General features: G+C 40.9%; 2 protein-coding genes and 1 long non-coding RNA gene across 17 annotated transcripts in view; 1 reads left to right on the forward strand and 2 right to left on the reverse strand.

The window, feature by feature from the left end:
• Nucleotides 1–2,931: 2,931 nt before the first annotated feature.
• Nucleotides 2,932–5,011, reverse strand: LOC111248080 (uncharacterized). The gene is made up of 3 exons (XR_002672394.2): nucleotides 4,742–5,011; nucleotides 4,360–4,603; nucleotides 2,932–4,075 (listed from the first exon to the last, which is right to left on the reverse strand). It is a non-coding gene; the product is annotated as an uncharacterized LOC111248080 (long non-coding RNA).
• Nucleotides 5,012–13,285: 8,274 nt separating this feature from the next.
• Nucleotides 13,286–17,760, forward strand: part of dachs (unconventional myosin-IXb-like dachs) — an 80,876-nt gene continuing 76,401 nt past the window's right edge. For 2 of the 4 annotated variants that reach the window (XM_022799819.2, XM_022799818.2), the window contains exon 1: nucleotides 14,180–15,583. Coding sequence is in view for 1 of the 4 variants with exons in the window: in XM_022799817.2 (XP_022655552.1) it covers nucleotides 13,484–13,497 (14 nt within the window). In the remaining 3 variants the exon portion in view is untranslated. Of the gene's footprint in view, nucleotides 13,498–14,179; nucleotides 15,584–17,760 lie in introns of those variants that run through there. The other 2 variants (XM_022799817.2, XM_022799823.2) reach the window with 2 other exon arrangements.
• LOC147756865 (uncharacterized) overlaps nucleotides 17,406–17,760 on the reverse strand; it is a 77,062-nt gene continuing 76,707 nt past the window's right edge. For 9 of the 12 annotated variants that reach the window (XM_086983803.1, XM_086983802.1, XM_086983810.1 and 6 more), the window contains one exon: nucleotides 17,406–17,663. In XM_086983803.1, the coding sequence (XP_086839929.1) occupies nucleotides 17,587–17,663 (77 nt within the window). In that variant the 3' untranslated portion in view covers nucleotides 17,406–17,586. The remainder of the gene's footprint in view (nucleotides 17,664–17,760) is intronic. The other 3 variants (XR_015323842.1, XR_015323841.1, XR_015323843.1) reach the window with 3 other exon arrangements.

Here is a 17,760-nt window from a genome sequence, read left to right on the forward strand (position 1 = left end):
ATATATATACATATCTGTTTTGAAAATACCCTGTAGTAAATGCTTGAAAAGACGAAACTGACGATTTTCGATGAATTTGCTTACAACATTCAATGATACGTGAAAAGAGAAAGCAGAGCTTTCTGTTCCTTTCGGCCTTTTTGGCGTAATATATGTCCGGGGCATAATTTGGCTGTTTTTATGATTAACATCACCACCGGCCACACACAGTAACCACCCAAATTACTCCCCCTCCACCCCACCCCAAAAAAAACTATAACAAAAAGGAAAAATTTTTTTCCGAAAACGATTCGGGTTTAAGCTAATTAAAAAGCTCAACTGCAGCAGACGACATTAGTGTCAATCTGCGAAAAAGTTTACACACTGAACTAATGAAAAGTCAGTTTGTACATAGCGTTCACTATATCCTCCTAGCATAAAATAGTTGGGTTGAATCTCAATGTACAGCACAAATCAAACCAAGAACTGGATAGAACGTTATCATATAATAAATAGGGAAATAGATAAAAAAAAATTAAGCAAGTAATGGCGGATAGATAGTATTCACGTTTAGATCAGCCTGCGCAACAGTACATTGTCGAGTATTACATTGAAAATGAGCGAAATAATATATTTTCAGACCGAGAATAGTATACATCCACACATAATAACATATATATATAAACATCCCGTGTATCACAGAAAGGATAGTTGGAGATGTTATAGAAACACGAGGCAATTAAAGAAACAACCAAAATCGTCCCAAAGATAACAATGTGGTCCTATCAATAACTGAAAAGGCCCTTTAGAGGTCCTGTTCGGTCGTACAAGATCGATATGGTTCAACCTGTTATTTAGTATCTCGATACGATTTTTTGTGCGTAGTAACTTGACGAACATATAAGAGATTATCTCGTAACAATTATCATACGATGATATATTGATTTGTGTGATTCTGAGATTACGTCGTAAACTTATTTGGTTCAATAGACTGAAAAACGTGGCATAATATCAACGAAACAAATAATACTATTTATATTACTATTTTACTTACGGAGCTGTCTCTGCGGCCTGTCTCAAATTTATCATTACATTCACCAAAAATAGGATTGTGACATGTAGGTTTCCGTCACCTTATGTATATATGTACCTAGTCGCCTATGTCAGTGTTTTATATAGGAGATTTCAGTATTTAACGCGGCGTACGAAAAGAGTCGGAACTATATCTAACGATAGACACAGTTGAACATACTCTGGTTTTAGATGTCCAACAGCAGTGACTGCTAGTAAATCCTAAGTTTCACGGGAATATGAAAAGTTAGCGGAGGAAGAAAACATGATAAAATATAAATGGAATCATCTCAGTTTGGCTTCAACATGAGATCCAGCCAGCAGAGCCCATCTCTAAAGAAAAGCTTAGCAAAAAAATTATAGAAACATCCGCGATACTACAGATAATGCCAAAGAGGTAAAGGGTGTACAATTCAGTTAGGAACTTTGTTGTCCATGATCGTACTGACGGAGCTATAAGCAAGGAATCTATTTCATAGGTACGGTCTGTGTAAATAAAATAATATTTAATATATATATATATATCTCTAGGTAGCTAAGTGCACGAGATATCTAATTATAGCTATGTCATCGACGGAATAATAAAAGATAAAGCGCAAGAAGCTGTCTCTTTTTCATTACGAAACAAATTGTATAGATAGATAGATAGATAATACGATAAATTTCGTGTCGGGAAAAGTTGGCAATTTGATATTGAAAGGACGCGAATCGTTGGTGTGTGCTATCCTGTACTATGGCAATCGTCCACATAAGATTTAATAGACAGGTGGGGATTTGCGGTGGGGAAAACGCGGCTCCGTCAATAATTTTTGCCAATTGATTTAATGAATAAAAAAAGTTCCCATTCGAGCTCAGTGCACACTCGTCGGCCACCTGCGCAATCTACAAATTGTGCATAGCTCTAGCTATATATTCAATGGGAGCGCGTATCTTTTCCTCTTCAAATTCTCAGAGTATGGAATTGGTTTTAGTGCTGAAGTTAATGAAAAAGAAATATTGAAACTTTCATCTAGTGACCATTGCTGGGTTCCGTCTAAACAGCATGTAATTTATTAGGGGTGTCTTTCAGAGCACTAAGAACGATACGTATCCATATAACTATGCGTTCATCTAGATCACACAAACTCTATTGTAATTCTTTAACATTGAAGCTAAATCCATCATAATATTTAGATAAAATAGCTTTTCGACTTTGTAAAACTTTGGGTATTCGCTCTTAAATCTTATTCAAGTTTCCGATCTTTTAGTTCTTCTCTCAGCGATGTATGGCCGGTTACCAGTGATTGTTACTTCATTCAACTTAAAAAAAAGTTCGCGGTAAAGTTCGCTTCTTAAATACTGTGCCAATAGCATTGTAAATAAATCTATGCTAAATTGTGATTTTCGGTGCAGTCATAAGTGACAACGGCTGGTACCACGAAGCAGAAAACGCACAGGACAGATATTTGGTGTACTTGCACGTAGCAGTATGCAATAGTGGGCGATCATGCACGCTTAATACGTCTTTTTATGTTCACATGAATAGAATATAAGAACGCTTCTCTTGGCTGGCGGATACATAATCGTCGCTCATAAGACCGTTCTAGGCAACCAGATGCCCTGAGCCAGTAAAAGTGAGTCTTGAGAATTGGCCTACCGCTTATACATTTTATATATAGAAACTAGGCAATAAATAGCATACAAACACATCGCTATCATCCGTACTATAAACTATTTTGCATAGATACTGTTTCGTCACATGACTGCAAAAAGTCCTTACATTCTGCCAGAGCATGTTATTAATATGATAAAAGAACTAGTTTCAATTAAAGTATAACTAGTATTCGTTTAAAGGGCTATTCTCAACTTAGATGTATGTTCATCACATTCTTCAGAGGCGCACTTTGCAGGCTAATTTCTGGAAAATAGATACTCTTTTGAGAGATAAGGACGTGCAAGGACGAGAGCACCGACAGGCTGCTATTTCTCCACTTCATCCTGACGGGGTTGAGCGCATTTCTGAACACCCAGTATGGTCGATTTGTATAAACTTCACCACGTATTAGCGTCAGATTATTCAACATCACCCGTACACTGAAGCGCTGCATGATCTTCGCAACGCAGACGTTGAATGAAAAGTAGGCCATTCGTCGAGGACTGCTGCTATCATGAAATAAATGCTTTATGATGGGAAAAACTGGATCCGAGTGCGTGATGGAAGTTATGAAGTTATCAGAGGAGGAAGAGTGAAGAGGGCATTGCCGACTTCCCCAGCGTTGCGTCGAATGTAGGTAAACGTCTCCCCCGGAGTCGAGGTTCTATTAAACCTAAATGAGAAAAATTATAAACCAAGCACCGACCTAGAACTAGGCACGGAGAACTAAGTGAGCACTGCGACTAAAGAAAAGTTGGCCACCGTCAGACTACGCCGACAATGGGAGAGCTTAGTATCTTGAATAACAACTACTCATTAACTTTGCATATAGGGAAAGGGCTTGATTTGTTACAATTGAAGAGCAGCCGAAATTAAAAACAAGTAACTAACCCTTTTGCTATATATTGACAAGCATAGTACGTATTTTATAATTAGCTTCTGCAAGGGGCGAGGTATCCTTCTTCATTTTGTTTGAGTAATATGATTTCTGTTGTTATCACAACACATTGAAGAATAATGGCTTTTGGCAGCAACGTTAGAGACTCATTAGGTAAATACGGTCTTTTTGTCAACGATGATTGTAGTTAAAGCTAAAGAACTCATCGAATCAAATGAACTTAATATCGTGAAGACTTTCGTTGTGAGAAGTGATTTGTTCTTGTAATGCGACAATAGGTACTTTCGTGAAGATCTGAAGGTGAACTGCAGAAGGAGAGATACCCCAATGACGTTCGTCGTTCACTTCAGACGAGTGACACATAATTGAAACTCAAAAGCCTTTAGGGAGGTAAGGGCAGTGTCGTCACTTAACATTTACGTGATACTTAAATGGTGTCGTTCGCATGAGTTGTAATGGCACTTCATTCAGGTAATGACTCGCTTCATGTTCAACTGGAATAATAGTAACGACAAAGAGATTATTTGCTGTAGTAACAACATTTCCAACTTGCTTCTATCGGTGCTTCGACGAAACCCTATTTTCTAGTCGAGTACATATTAGATAAACAATGAGGAACAATGGTAGTCTGTTTTCTGTTTAGCTTGCTTCGTAAAACAGGCTTTCCTTAGCAATAATACCTTTGTCAAGCACTGGCATACCTTAGGTCCTGTTTGACTATAATCGGTAGTTCAGAGCATGTTAAAAGCAGATCTAATCTTCGAAGATTTCTCTTCACCTGGTAGTTAGTTTACTTGTTCTTCTATCGTTGTAACGGCGACGCCTTTTGTTCGTTGCAGAAACAGGGCTTTTCCTGATACTACGGAAATAGATACGGTTGACTTTATTTGGCAGCTGACTCTGGCCTGAAGCTAATTACAGATCGAGGTATTGCCACTTTTCGCATCCGTATTTTCATTTTGCTTTACTTCGGATATACAAACCAACCTGGCACTTTCAACGATGCCGATAGCTTCATACACCTGTACATTTCGAGAATTTAATAGAGCGAACCTGTTAAAAGCTGTCGAGCTAGATAAGATGTTGTGGTGGACTGTCTCTGATTGTTGAATCTAAATACATACTTCTTCAATAAGCGTATATATTGAATTGCTACGCACAGCTGTTCTAATGCCACTAACGTATTGACGACGGCAGTTGAATCGACAGCAGTTGAATCGACAGCTTAATCAAACACAAACAAATCTGTTCGATTGTATGTCTGAAGAGGTATACTTGGCGGGTTTTCCCGCAGCTGCTCTCTGCGTAGGAGTTAGCTTTCAGGCGATCTAGTATGCCCATCCGTCTGTCATGTTCCGCTGCCAGTTGACCAGCCGTTGGCTTAGCCTCATCCCAATGTTCGTTTTTTTTGTCCTACAGAATCCCCTACCGGGATCATCTCTCGAAAACTTCGGGGGTGACTGTTTCTCAAACACCAAAGATAACGAAGCATAGACTTTTCGAAATTGTGGAAAGGGCCGCCCTCACGCCGGGATTACCTTAGCGCAAGCAGTCCTGTAGCCGCATAGCCGTTCGCCTCATCCCGTTGCCATAGCCCTATAGCTATCCATTCTCTTTTGGACTTCCCTTTCCCGTCACGTGAGGCGCGCACGAAACGACAACTCCGCGAGCAGATTGGCGTCTTGGCGCGAGAACTGCTCCGGTGCGCTACGGAACCGGCGAAGAGTTTCAAGTAGACAGAACTAACAGAAGGCAGAGGCGCACGGATACAAGACGGTGCGGCCCGAAACGCGACCCCCGACATTGCTGATGTCTGCCGCCCGTCGGTCGCTAGTCGTCGATTTGATTTAACACATAGTGTGTAACAGGGAAGGACGGCAAGCTTTGCCCAGTGTGCGCTTTAACAAACCGAGATTATTCGATGGGGAAGCTGAAGACAGTCAGCAGAACCGACTCGGTCGCCCGGATTGATGTTTCGACCGTAGGATAGAGGCGATCTCAAGTGCGATCGTATCGCTCATCGTTGGTAATCGCGGTTGCGGTAGTCAATTTGCATTGATGACTGAAGATGATCGAAGAATCGGCGCAGTAACAATAACCATAATTTAATGTGTCTGTCTAGCACTAAACGTGGGTATGCCGATAGGAACAGCTGCCTTGTGTGATCACAATATAACGGTGAACCCGTCCCTCTACGCAGGACCAGTCGGTCTCGTTTGCAACCAGGAATATATAATTAGTGTAATAAATGAATATGCTGTGAGGATGAAGACTACTTGGAATTTACGAGTGAAATAAACTTCTGGCTATGAAACTTAACTTGAAGATTGTTAGTGACTGCATTAGGAGAGCGAAAGGCTCAACCCCGAAAGGTGAATACACACGGATTGTAACTTAATTTCATAGATCTGTGGAATAGAACTGCACAGACAAGAAAAAGGGTGAGTGTCCTAAAGGGAACAGAATTGAGTCTGAGGTGTATTTACATATAAAACTCGATGCCATCTACGCAGTGTGTGACTGGTCTAGTTGTCAACCCTACGTTAATGTCGATCACGCTTGCAGTTTTTCCTTACGGTTGTTAAATCTGACGCGTAAGAAGAATAACATTAGTTGATATCACACTGATATCAGTTATAGGCCGTAGGTCCATTCCTTGACACCTGGGTAGAAGCACATTTATCTGCAGGGGAAAGCTATTTTTCAAACTGTGCCCCTTACTCGGATATCAAAGATCAGCGATTTCTGATTGATTGGTTGCTTGCAAGCAGTACACATACGCTTTGAATGAGAAGAAACCGCTAGCATCGTCTTTATCGTTAAATTATCGAGTAAATTTTTGAATAAAAACTGAGTATATAGGACGCTGGTGCTGTGGCCAGCGGTATCATAGATGTCTTAACTGTCAGATACGATTATCTTTCTTTTAAAGGAACTTGAGGGTTATCGAAAACATCGGTGAGTTTCTATCGGATCTACTATCGATCAAAATCCAAACGCCAAATGAACGGTGTACAAATCGAGTTATTTGTTTATGCTATCGGTACTTATGACACTATCTCGAATTCGCTCGATCTTCACATTCTGCGTACTCTTACTTAATTCAAATGCTTACCATTTGATACATGTGGTAATAGGGGTGGGTGGGGTGGGGGGATGGGGGAGAGGGGAGGGGAGGGGTACTTCACTTCACTATGGCCATTATTTTTTCAGATAGAAGCTAGGCTACGTAGCGTAAAGATGCAACAAATGTATTGAGGACTCGAAGTAGCATTTGAAGACCTTTTGTTAAATAAGCTAAACGTTTTCTTAAGCTCAGACTGCGATGGAAGCCAGCTTGTATATTGTAGAATTCGGTCAGATCAGAAATAACGATTCTTGAGGCTCTCATAGAAGCGAACGTACATAGCTAAGAAAAAACAAAAGATTGTGAATCTTACAGATTCATAGTGATATCTAGGCCTATAGTGTCATCTACGAGTTATTCAACTATCATTGTAGAGCATCTTTTATTGATAGATAAATCGACAGAATACAGAATGTGACAATAATTGACTGATATTGCCACTGTTTTTGGTATCATTCAGCTTCTCGTTATTGCTCTTTTTAGTCAAGTGAACCAGAGCGGGCATTTGAAACTCGACCCAGACAGGCTCACGCACGTAGCCCTATCTACGTTGCCTGCTATGGCAACCCTCAGAACCTATCTAGAGGGCCTATCCACTGGTCAGAATTAGCTCCTCCCTAACGCCTGTCAATAAACGAGACAGTGTCGCATCGCGAACCCACTACGATATCGACCCACATACCGTAGGCCTACAGCGGTGTATTGCGAAGATCTGTCCGGATCTGCTGTATATAACTAAATCATCACTTCCACAATTTGTATAACGGAGAGCCCCTGCGCCGACTTACCATAGGGAAGGATGTCGTTATAGGAGTAAACAGATAGCACACAGTACCAAATAAACGTATGTAGCTAATATGCAAGTGGAAAAATACGCCAATTGAAGGATCATGTCGGAGACGTATAGAGGTGCCTGCATTACTCCCACAACATCAGAGGCTTCGTTATAATGAACGAGTGGATGATAACAATATCTCTGCTATACATAAAAGTAACTATTTATTTATGCTTATAGGTTGTTTATCAGTGTTTTCAAGCCACGCGGACCCTATATGTTTAAATGTGCACGAATATACTATCTGCTAGCCAAAGAGAATGCGTTCTCGTCGTCTTTGTCATTTTTCGACAAGTGTTTTTCTATCTTTCTAACGGACTCTATAGCGACCCGAGTAGCGATACGCGACAGTGTGCCGTTATCTCAGTGTGACGGTGTATGTCGCATTTCCTTTTTTTCTCCTGTAGAGCTTCTCAGCGCCTTGGTCCTTTTTTTGCTTCTGCTTCGTATACCGTTGCATCAGAAATAGCGAAATCTGCTTATGTCTGATTGGCGGAAGCCAACTATTCTAAGCGATGAAAACATGCTGAAGTGGTTTAGTTTGTAGTACTGACGTCCGCGACTGCGGTGACCGGGTCTGCGATGCGGGTAGCGATGCCCACTTGGATACGTCAGACCTCAAAACGAGGGCGGGTGGGGGGTAAGCTGCAGTAGGTACGGGCCGTCTTTAAGTTCGTAGTAAATATCTCATTTCGAGATGTGTCAGTTGGGCGCAGCAAAAACCCCTTCACCGACCCTGCACCAGCCGCGCAAAACGACAGACAGCACGTAGACTCAGTCCATTCGATAACAATCAGCCAGTAATAACAAGTATCTAGTTCGAGTGTCTATATCGTAGCTGCCGTTGCGTAACTGGGTGATAAAACAGGCCAAAAGTAGGAGCTATTTTATTCATAGCCTTCGCCAAAATGCTTTGCATAGATTCTTCTTTGAGGATGTTTCTAGGTAGTTTATGAGGCAGCAAACAATAATAACTGGTGGCGCTATCTATAGCAAAGTTTGTTTTCGAGAATCTGTTGTATCCCGTCGTGATCCCTGGGACGCGTGCATCTCGGACAGTAAAATAGTGAAGAGAGATCTTATTCGGGAATTCCTATGCGCTGAACGACTTACAAAGTCTGAAATTCTGTTTGAGTACATTTAATTACTTTAAAAAAGCCAGCATACTGAGAGATGTTGTAGGCATTAAGATGGAAACGAAAACAAAAATAAATTTTCCATGTACATATATGTTAAATATGGGTCTTTATTATTCAGAGAAATTTCACATCAGTGGACATCCGGTTCCATATGAGAGAGCGTTCTGTCAGGAAGAAGATCTAGTGCCTACAAGTCAGCATATTGTCCACAGCCAATAGACGATAACTGACATTTGGTGGGAAACAGTAGCAAATACTCTGCGTGCTAAACCAGCAGTGCGGGTTAGCTGCTCGCGTTCTTTTTTGTTTTTTTGTAAAAAAAAAAACATGAAATTTACCAGTCGTCCAGACAGACGGTGTCTAAATATTAACCACAATACGGCTCAGACTAAGCCGCTCGCCTTATTCACGCCATGTTGTCTTCGATAGCCAGCAAAGAACGTTGGCGACTTTTTCGGACATTATTGGAAATACAAAGGACTGCGGTCCTACGCATATCCGCTATGAGGAACCGTAGAAGTATTCTGTACTGTGTCTAGGTGGTAGAGTTTGATTTTTTTTTATACACTTAAATATATAGATGTGTATAGACTGAAACAACTAGCAATCGGCTGTAACCGTGTATAGAGCTGACTCGTCGCCATGGCCATTGCAGAGCAAAAAACGAAAGGGAAAATCGGTGCACTGTGCAAATTGAAAAGATGGCTATTTCAAACCATCGTTTCGTACGCTGATGCTGTTTCCTCTGGAGTCGATCGAGAAGAGTTGTCGACACGAGGATTGTAAATCTTCAATGGTGGCCAATATGGCTGGCCATATTCCGCAGAAGATAGAAGATAAAACAAAGTCGCTTTTATACTACCGGCATCAGGTTGAGAACAACAAGCATCGGTGCCACGTTCTTCCTCGAAATGCTATAACGTCTTGAAAGAGCGCAGAGACTTACTATTAGTAAAAAGCTAATAATTAGATAAAACTGTAGATAAAACATGACAAATTGCTGGAAGCAATCCGTTGTGGGAGTTACCGCCTGCTATAAGTAAATTATCGATAGTACTAATAATTATCATTATTTGAACTTGGCGGTAATTCAACTATATTAGATAATTAGTTTTTCCATTATCCTTTTTTTGTTTCCTAGTGACAAATGATGCGATCATTTAGAAAGTACCGCATTTGTCAAACTGAAACTGAGACACGGAATGCTGAAGCCGTCTGACACGAAACATGAAAACTTTGATTTCGGCTAAAAAAGCGGTGCTGGTAAAGCCGTGCTGGGCTGACTTGCTTTCATAACGAAAGAAGGACCATCACAAATTACGCTCGGTAGTTACGTAACACTACTATAATAATGTAGGGTCATAGAACCCCCGATTTCATTCAAACGTGTACGTTATAGTTAGGTCGCGAATGAAGCTGAGATGGTGGTTCCAGGAACCGGCAGAAAATAATAAGCCTGTTTTATCATGACCTTAAGTCGGAGAACTGGTGTTATCGATTCCTTTTACGAACGCGATTGTTTCAAAATTATGTTGTCCACTATCCGCAATTATATAGCCCAGCATATTCTCGCAGCCTTGTCCTGAAGTTAGAAGTCACTTACTCGTCCTAGCTTGTCTTCGGCATCTACAGAAAGTCTATATAGCAGAAGTCGTTAGTGCACTAATTGGAAATATGTTAAAAAATCGAGGCGTATCCATTTCTGTCCGGGTGTAGTAGTTAGGCATGTCATAGAATACTACCCGATTTATATAGCACAAAAAGCCTCTTTTTCAGTTTAACAAAATTCGTTTGTTTGAGGAACTCAGCCTTACGGAGTACAGCTGAACTCAAAAGCAGCTCCACTGTAACCTTGATTTTGTTCGCACATCTTCAATAAACAACAAAAGGAAGGGACCATAGATGGTCATGGTAGATTTCTCACTTTATGGCGATAAAGGAACCGTATAACGTTTTTGGCCGAAAGTGTCATTGGGCTGATCCTTTTATTTAACTGTTGATGATTCTTGACACTTAGTGACTTTCCGCAGCCAAAACTAAGTGAGTTAGCGCTCCAACAAAACGGTACCGTCTGCCGTCGCACGTTTAGAAAGCTGAAGTTACTGAAAGACAAATTTGATGAACGCATAACCTCTTACGAAACACCCATGATGTAGTCGTTCAGTCAATATCAGAGCTAAACCCTGCTGGATTTTTTCCTACGGGATTGTTTGAAAGCGAAACCTATAAAGTGGACTTCCTATCACTGGGGAACTACGACGTGTGTCGCCCGATTGATGAAAAAAATAATGGAAATTGCGTGCTTCGTTCTGAGCAAATCCCAAGGTGGTTGCCTAAACAGCAATGATCGAGGCATAGCGACAATAATCGCCGTTTATATAATGTTATTTTGCATAACGGACAAATTGATGTTTTCTATTACAATTAAGGATTAATATATTGAGCATAAGTTATCCTGTAGCTACACGCGTATGTTAACGTATATCTTGAAAAAGTTAAATAATATCGTAAAGTTCACCGTTTTACAGTCGTAGTCGATGTTTCAACTTTTACATGGGTTTCACAGGCCCTATTTATGAAATGTGGCCGTCGAGTAAGAAGGACGTTAACATTAACACAACTATAACATAGTGAAATATTACATTGGTTCGAATGTAACTTATTTTGGCAACTTCGCGGTTTGCTTTAAAACTTGGCGCACTGTTCTTTTGGACATTTCTCGGCATTTGTTGCCGTGCTTACATGTTATCTCAGTTTGTTCTCCATGCAATTAAATGGATGGTTCGATATCTGTCACGGCCTTTTCTGTTGTCTCTTTACCGCTAGAGAATATGCAAGTAATACACCAACGAGATCCGGGTAAAAGAGATTGAACGATGTGCACCGTTTGTTGAATTTAGCGTTACTGTATTACAGCTGAAGGTCTCTATTTCAGGCACAATGCCATGTTAGGCTCTGAGCAATTGTAAAATACAAAGTACGATGATGAGTAAAGATACTTGGCCGACTGACCTCAAACGCCGTATGCACAGATACGAGTTTTTTTTTTTACCTTACTGTCATGAATACCTTGGATTAGCATCACTGAAAAATGTAATTTATTGAAAGCAATAAAAATTAAATTAGGTGAGTTCCATAAGAGCTCAAAACAAATCCCTTGTCAAACGTTTGACCGGATGCATATCTATGCCCGCGCGATGCGGAAAAGGTCATCTCTCCATCATACAAGTACTGGGTAGAAGAACAATTTCGTTCAAAAGTCTTCTCTTTGATAGAGTACAGCTACACTCCGGATAAGCCTCAGTATAGGCAGCTTATAGGATCTAGTAAGATCTGAAAAGGGTGCTCTGAAACGCAGTGAAGTAATTAATGCAGACTGGGTTGAGTATAAAGGCCCTAGAAATGCAAACGATGGCCGAATTATAACCCAGACCTGTTCCATCGAATTAGAACTCTTCCGATCTAAACAGGTCGGCTGGTAGGACGAGCGATTCACGATGAGAGAAAGAGATCTGAATCTGATGAGTTCATCAATGGATTACCTTGACAGACGCTTCTCTGCGATTCGCCTCCTGCCCAAATCGTGTACGGAAATAAGAATTCAGTTTTGATCAATGTGTGGTATACAAGGCAGGCCTCCTAACAGATATGTGTACAAATGCAAATGTAAAATGATAACTTTTCAAGTCGTGAGAGACCTTGCCTTTGTCCGTACGTTTTACTTTTGTAGTTGCTTGCCTTTTGTAAATGCGGCCTTTTCTTTTTTTTTTTTTGAAAAACACTGATAAAACGCGCACAAATATACCATACGAACATGTGCTTTAACAAAAACATTTTTATGTATTGCTTAATATACATTAGTCGAGGTAAATGTTCTCACCGAGTTAGCATTAATTATTGCAATGAAAGTTCTATAAACATGGCCGTAAAACTTTGTACACGGACAGCTCGATTGTGTTTATTTTTTTGTAAATGAACCTATATTCCATTATTACTAACCTCGTTACCGACAGGGGCAAATTTTATCACCGACGGAGACACCCATACTCCTGCGTGCCCAATTGTATAATGCATAGTCTCAATTGAGTTGCCCTCGCTAGATAGCTAGTGCTGGTTTTAGTCGAATATAGTCACAAAATAGCTAATTTTGTTTCTTTTAAAAAACCTGGTTTCTAGAAACCGATCGAGATGATTACCCACCCCTAACCAGCTCCAGAGATATTATCAATCTGGCTGACACTTGTTAACCAAACCAACGAGCCATCTTGTCAAGGCGTAACGGTGTTTCATGTACCTAAATTCGTGTATCTATTAAAGATTTCCCCATCATATGGCGATAGCAACACAAACATGACATAAAACGTATATATTGGGAAGAATGAGCACATAACAGTCAGCTTGTGGACATGGTGTCAGAGACGTTACAATCAAATGCATCTATCAATCATACGGTTTAGGGTATTGTTTGTGCAGCGGAGCGCGTCCGACTTTTCCACCAACTGGCGAAATCAAAGCAATAGCTTGCTTACCGCATACGATGGATCAAATGCCTGCTCAGACGGCATAGGACATTCGGCCCAATCTGTCTAGAGTCCGATGGGCGATCGATCACTAAAATTGGCTTCTTCTGTCCAATCAGTTGGGATCATACGAACAAAACTGGTCAAGAAACGAGAAGTAGCTACAGAATCTCAGTGATATTGTACGGAAACGACAGTAAAGGGATCTATCGATTTAGCGACGCTTCAGATGCTTAGGAAGCGATCACCACGGGTTTACTGCGCGTAACACTCGTTACGCCATGGACGATTATCCGTAAGTTGAGCTTGGACAAGTTAATTCTGTTCGAACGTATTTACTTCTAAACTGTGTAAACTGTGAGTAGTTTTCTAACTGGCCGATTTCCTTCAACTCAGTGAAATAAATTACTTTTACGCGTGTTCCCGCTGTAGGGGATGGATAGTGGTCTTCGTTAGAGATGTATTGAAAACTGGGTCTGGGAAAAATTTTCGTGCGTCATTAGTAAACGTTTTTATTCAATAGTTCCTCTTCTGCAACGCCTAATCGGCTGTGTCTTTCTGGTTAGTTGTTCGCTGTTTGTATAAAGCGTAATAACTTACATTACTGACGAATGTGCAGGTACAAGAGCGCATCAGTATAGAACCTGAGGTCCTGTGGTTCGGGAAGGCCGGCGCTATTGTTTACCGCATCTCATGGGCAGTGATAGTAGTTGACAATTGTACATCTCCATTTAATTGTGCTTGACGAAACAATATAGTTGAACGTAGAGAATTTAACAGGGACTAGCATATGTCCTTTTGTATATCGCCTAATATATTCGCATATGCTCAGACACTAACAGATCAATCGGATTCTGCTGTCTAGCAGAAATTGCAAATAAAATTTAATACGATGCGAACACAATTATGAGGAAACATGAAAGTTATATCTGCTTGATCATTAATTGACCCCCATATTGTCGTCACGGTTTCCCAACGCGTCACCGCTGCACTATGGGGGGGGCACATCTAACAACGAACCACGCTACTTGAAAGCTTGTACTGTGAATTATTTTTGCGTTTTTTTTTTTTATCACTGGGCTAGTGCCTCTCGTTAACTAAACGGAAATTAGACACGCAAAATTTAGGGAGCCATTTCCTGTCTATAGCTAGGGTAACTTCTTACACACAGAGTCTTTTTCTCCTCGACCTACAATTGTTGTACTGCTAGTTGCTGGCAATGTTCTAAAAGACAACTGTCCCCCGTGCAAGCCGTCCCTACGTTACTAGTTCATAGTAAGTATCGGTAATGTATATCACGAAATTCCTTGTTTTTCTTACGATGGGGTCTTCGGAAATATTTCGAACGGGCCCTTTTTTGAGTCGGAATCCACTGCTGTGAGCCACTCGCTGCTATGAAAACAAAAATGTGATTTGTTTATTATTATTGTTTACGACGAGCCGCCCTGAACGCTTCCTTTTCGGTCGGCAAAACTCGCGCAGTGTTGACGAGAACTAAATAGAGTTATATCTACAGCCACAGATGATACTGCAAATGGGTCGTTTTTATGCGCTGTTATAAAAACAGTGTCCACTTAGCAGTAAGTTTCGTTTCACTATTAACATCTATTAAAGCAAAGTTGTATAGCATTTCTTTACACCGAGTTCATGATGAAGAGATATTCATAGAAGCTGTTTTCATCGTTAATTAATAATAAACGTTGTACTTAAATTACATTTTTGGCAAATGCAAAAGTTTTTTTTTATCCCATGGCTGACAGGGTGGATCACAGCTACGTCATTCAATGCGGATCGAAATGACACTCTACGGTAGGTGTTGAGATACGCTTAGTTGTTTACGACGCCAGCCTTCTGCCGAAAACGACGCGATATACACTTCTGACATACGGCGTGTCCTTCTCAGCGTGTTCTGTGCGGAAAGCGTTTTCGCCCCTAAGTCACTCGCACCACAGCTTTGTCTCCCTTTAATACTTACAGCCGATTGATCGACTTCTGGCCGTCGGGCAGCAGCGCATTTCAGCTGGACGCACAGGCCGCTGAGACAGTAAAGATCATAGAGGATTCCGCCACATCAAAACCACCGAGTAGGAATTAATCCTAGACCACAGATACACAGAATGAAGGTAGAAAACGTGTGAATTATGGTACAGGAAACTGGTCCCAATTCGTCTGCTACTGGGCTGCTTTTGAGTTAGCCTTGTCTGACTTAGAACTGTGGCTATAAAGGAACTCTGTTATTTCTTCGTCGTGGTCGGTCGGTGAGGAAGTTGTTTCGTCGTTACTTTTCGAAGAGCTCTGTAACTGTCGCTTGCTCATATCTCCTGCAAGTCTGCCCAAGTCGGGCGTCTTCCTACCCTTAGGCTCACTGTGACATCACTCAGGTATGTCTTTCAGGCAGGCCTAACGCGACCCAAATCGCTGACAGCCATAACTTGATACAGTATCACGATCAGGGCTGAATGTTTTTGCGAGAGGGAAAAAGGAAGCTTTAGAGAAAACCAGGTAGAGTTGGTCAAGCATTTGTGCAATATGCTGTCGGTTTATGATTTTTTTCTTCAACAATGCGTTTCCTTTGCACACAAACCTCTAACTTCATTATTAGTTATGAATGATGAAACGTCAGAGTCACAATTTGTATCAATGTTCTGTTTCTGTATAGAGTCTTCTTGGAATTAATCAAAGTGTACCTGTTTGAAATGTGGACAAGGTGTTCATTGGAAAATGTATTTCTGCGACGCTCATTGTAGAATTGCGCTTTGCTGCACTGGTTTCTTCTGCCGATATAATGAGACGCCAGAGTACAGTGTACAAAAGTTCCTACATGCATTTGGTACGAGTATCCTAAAATTAAACATTATCCTAACATCCGCTCTATCTCGTACGTTAGCGCGGTCGCACGAGCACACCCTATATACACACACATACATTGAAATTTGCCGATAAAAGTGAATGGTAAATCTTATTATCAGGCATTATCCTTCAATTGCACTTGCTTTTATCAGTTAATTGCTGCTTCCTAAAATCCAGTTTATCAAACAGTAACCAACCAGCCAGCCAGCCAGCCTGTGTAAACAATACGGACGAAGACAGGGCCTGAAATGCTGATAGCGTCAAGCACCAGTTCGAAACTATACAGCTAGCTAATATCGTGTACTACTGTTTTCCGTTACCAGCCAGTAGTCCCAGCAGTGACCCAGTGGTCATGACCGGTATAGCTGGTCACGAGGGTAGTACTCCTTCGTATCACGATTTTCCGGTGACCTGATTATGCGAAAGTGAAAAAATGTCCATTTTATTAAATGGCTTTTGACGCACTTTCCTTCTGCAGTGCCATCGGCACGTCTAGACGTCCATTGAATGCAAGCTGACTTTAAAACAATTTTTGTCATTTTTTGCGTAGGGTCTTCTTGTGTGATCTTGAACCTGGTTAGTAACGGAATGGGACCTTTGTGTAGCGACTACGGACTGGGCCGACGTTCAGGTGATCGGCCACAATGTACAGTTGCACTAATAACAATCAACTGTGAAACTGCCATTCTAAAGAGTAACGATTAATATAACATGACATAGTAAACACGTGGTTTGAGCAGACGACAGCAGGATAGAGTGAAATACTTCTGAGTAATCAGAGCTTTAGATTGTATCTACAATAGACGTCAAACGCATGCAGAAGTGTTAAAATGGCAAGTCTAAATAGACTCGTCATCTTTGCGCATCGTTATTACTGGTCGCCCTTCGCACTTTGGTCAAGTACGTCGTCGACTAGCTAAGATCCATTGCTGGGTTTGTAACGCCTTCAGAAGGAAGAGAACTCTCGAACAAAAAATAATTCGTATATATATAGATATATATATATATATATACGTAGGCAATTTAAAAGCAATTGATTTTCTAAAATAAATAAATCTAATCAGGCCAATTAGATCGGTCTTCGTACGCTGATGTATATATATATATATATATACGAATCGTAATGTTCTATTCAATCTATAGAATAGTTTGTTTTCTATTGTAGCCACACTGAGCTATGGGTCGTTGTGTTGCGTGCAGTTGGTAGCCCAGCCCAGTCAGTAAAAAATGGTCAATGTTTTGATTCTCAACAGGAAGCTTTGAGTGATTAAGTCGTCTTCACACTATACCCAATACGTATTATCATTGTAGATCATTCGATCGAGCTTCTATTTACAATGGGCTCAAGCAAAGTTCATCTTTGTCCCTTCTCCATTTTTTCTGGCTCTCAAGTGGACCGATTTATTTGTTTGTTAAAAGCTTAAAATCTAACGACGACGACGACGACGACGACCCAACCGAGAATCATCGTGATCGAACGTTCTTCTAACGAGTGATCCAGCTGATGGTGTTGGTGTCCCTGTGATCTTCATGCTCATAGGGCAAGTCTCGATAAGCGACGTACAACCATGTACACAGGTTGAAGGATCGGCAGAGTCGCCATATTTACTCCTGAACAAGACGGAAGCGGGACAATGAACGGTAGTCGGAAAAAAAACGATATGAAGGAACATCTATACAGATACACGCATGTGTATAAACTGTTCGT

Source organism: Varroa destructor, unplaced genomic scaffold (genome assembly GCF_002443255.2).
Source record: "Varroa destructor unplaced genomic scaffold, Vdes_3.0 BEIS01000003.1, whole genome shotgun sequence".
NCBI lineage: Eukaryota > Metazoa > Arthropoda > Arachnida > Mesostigmata > Varroidae > Varroa > Varroa destructor.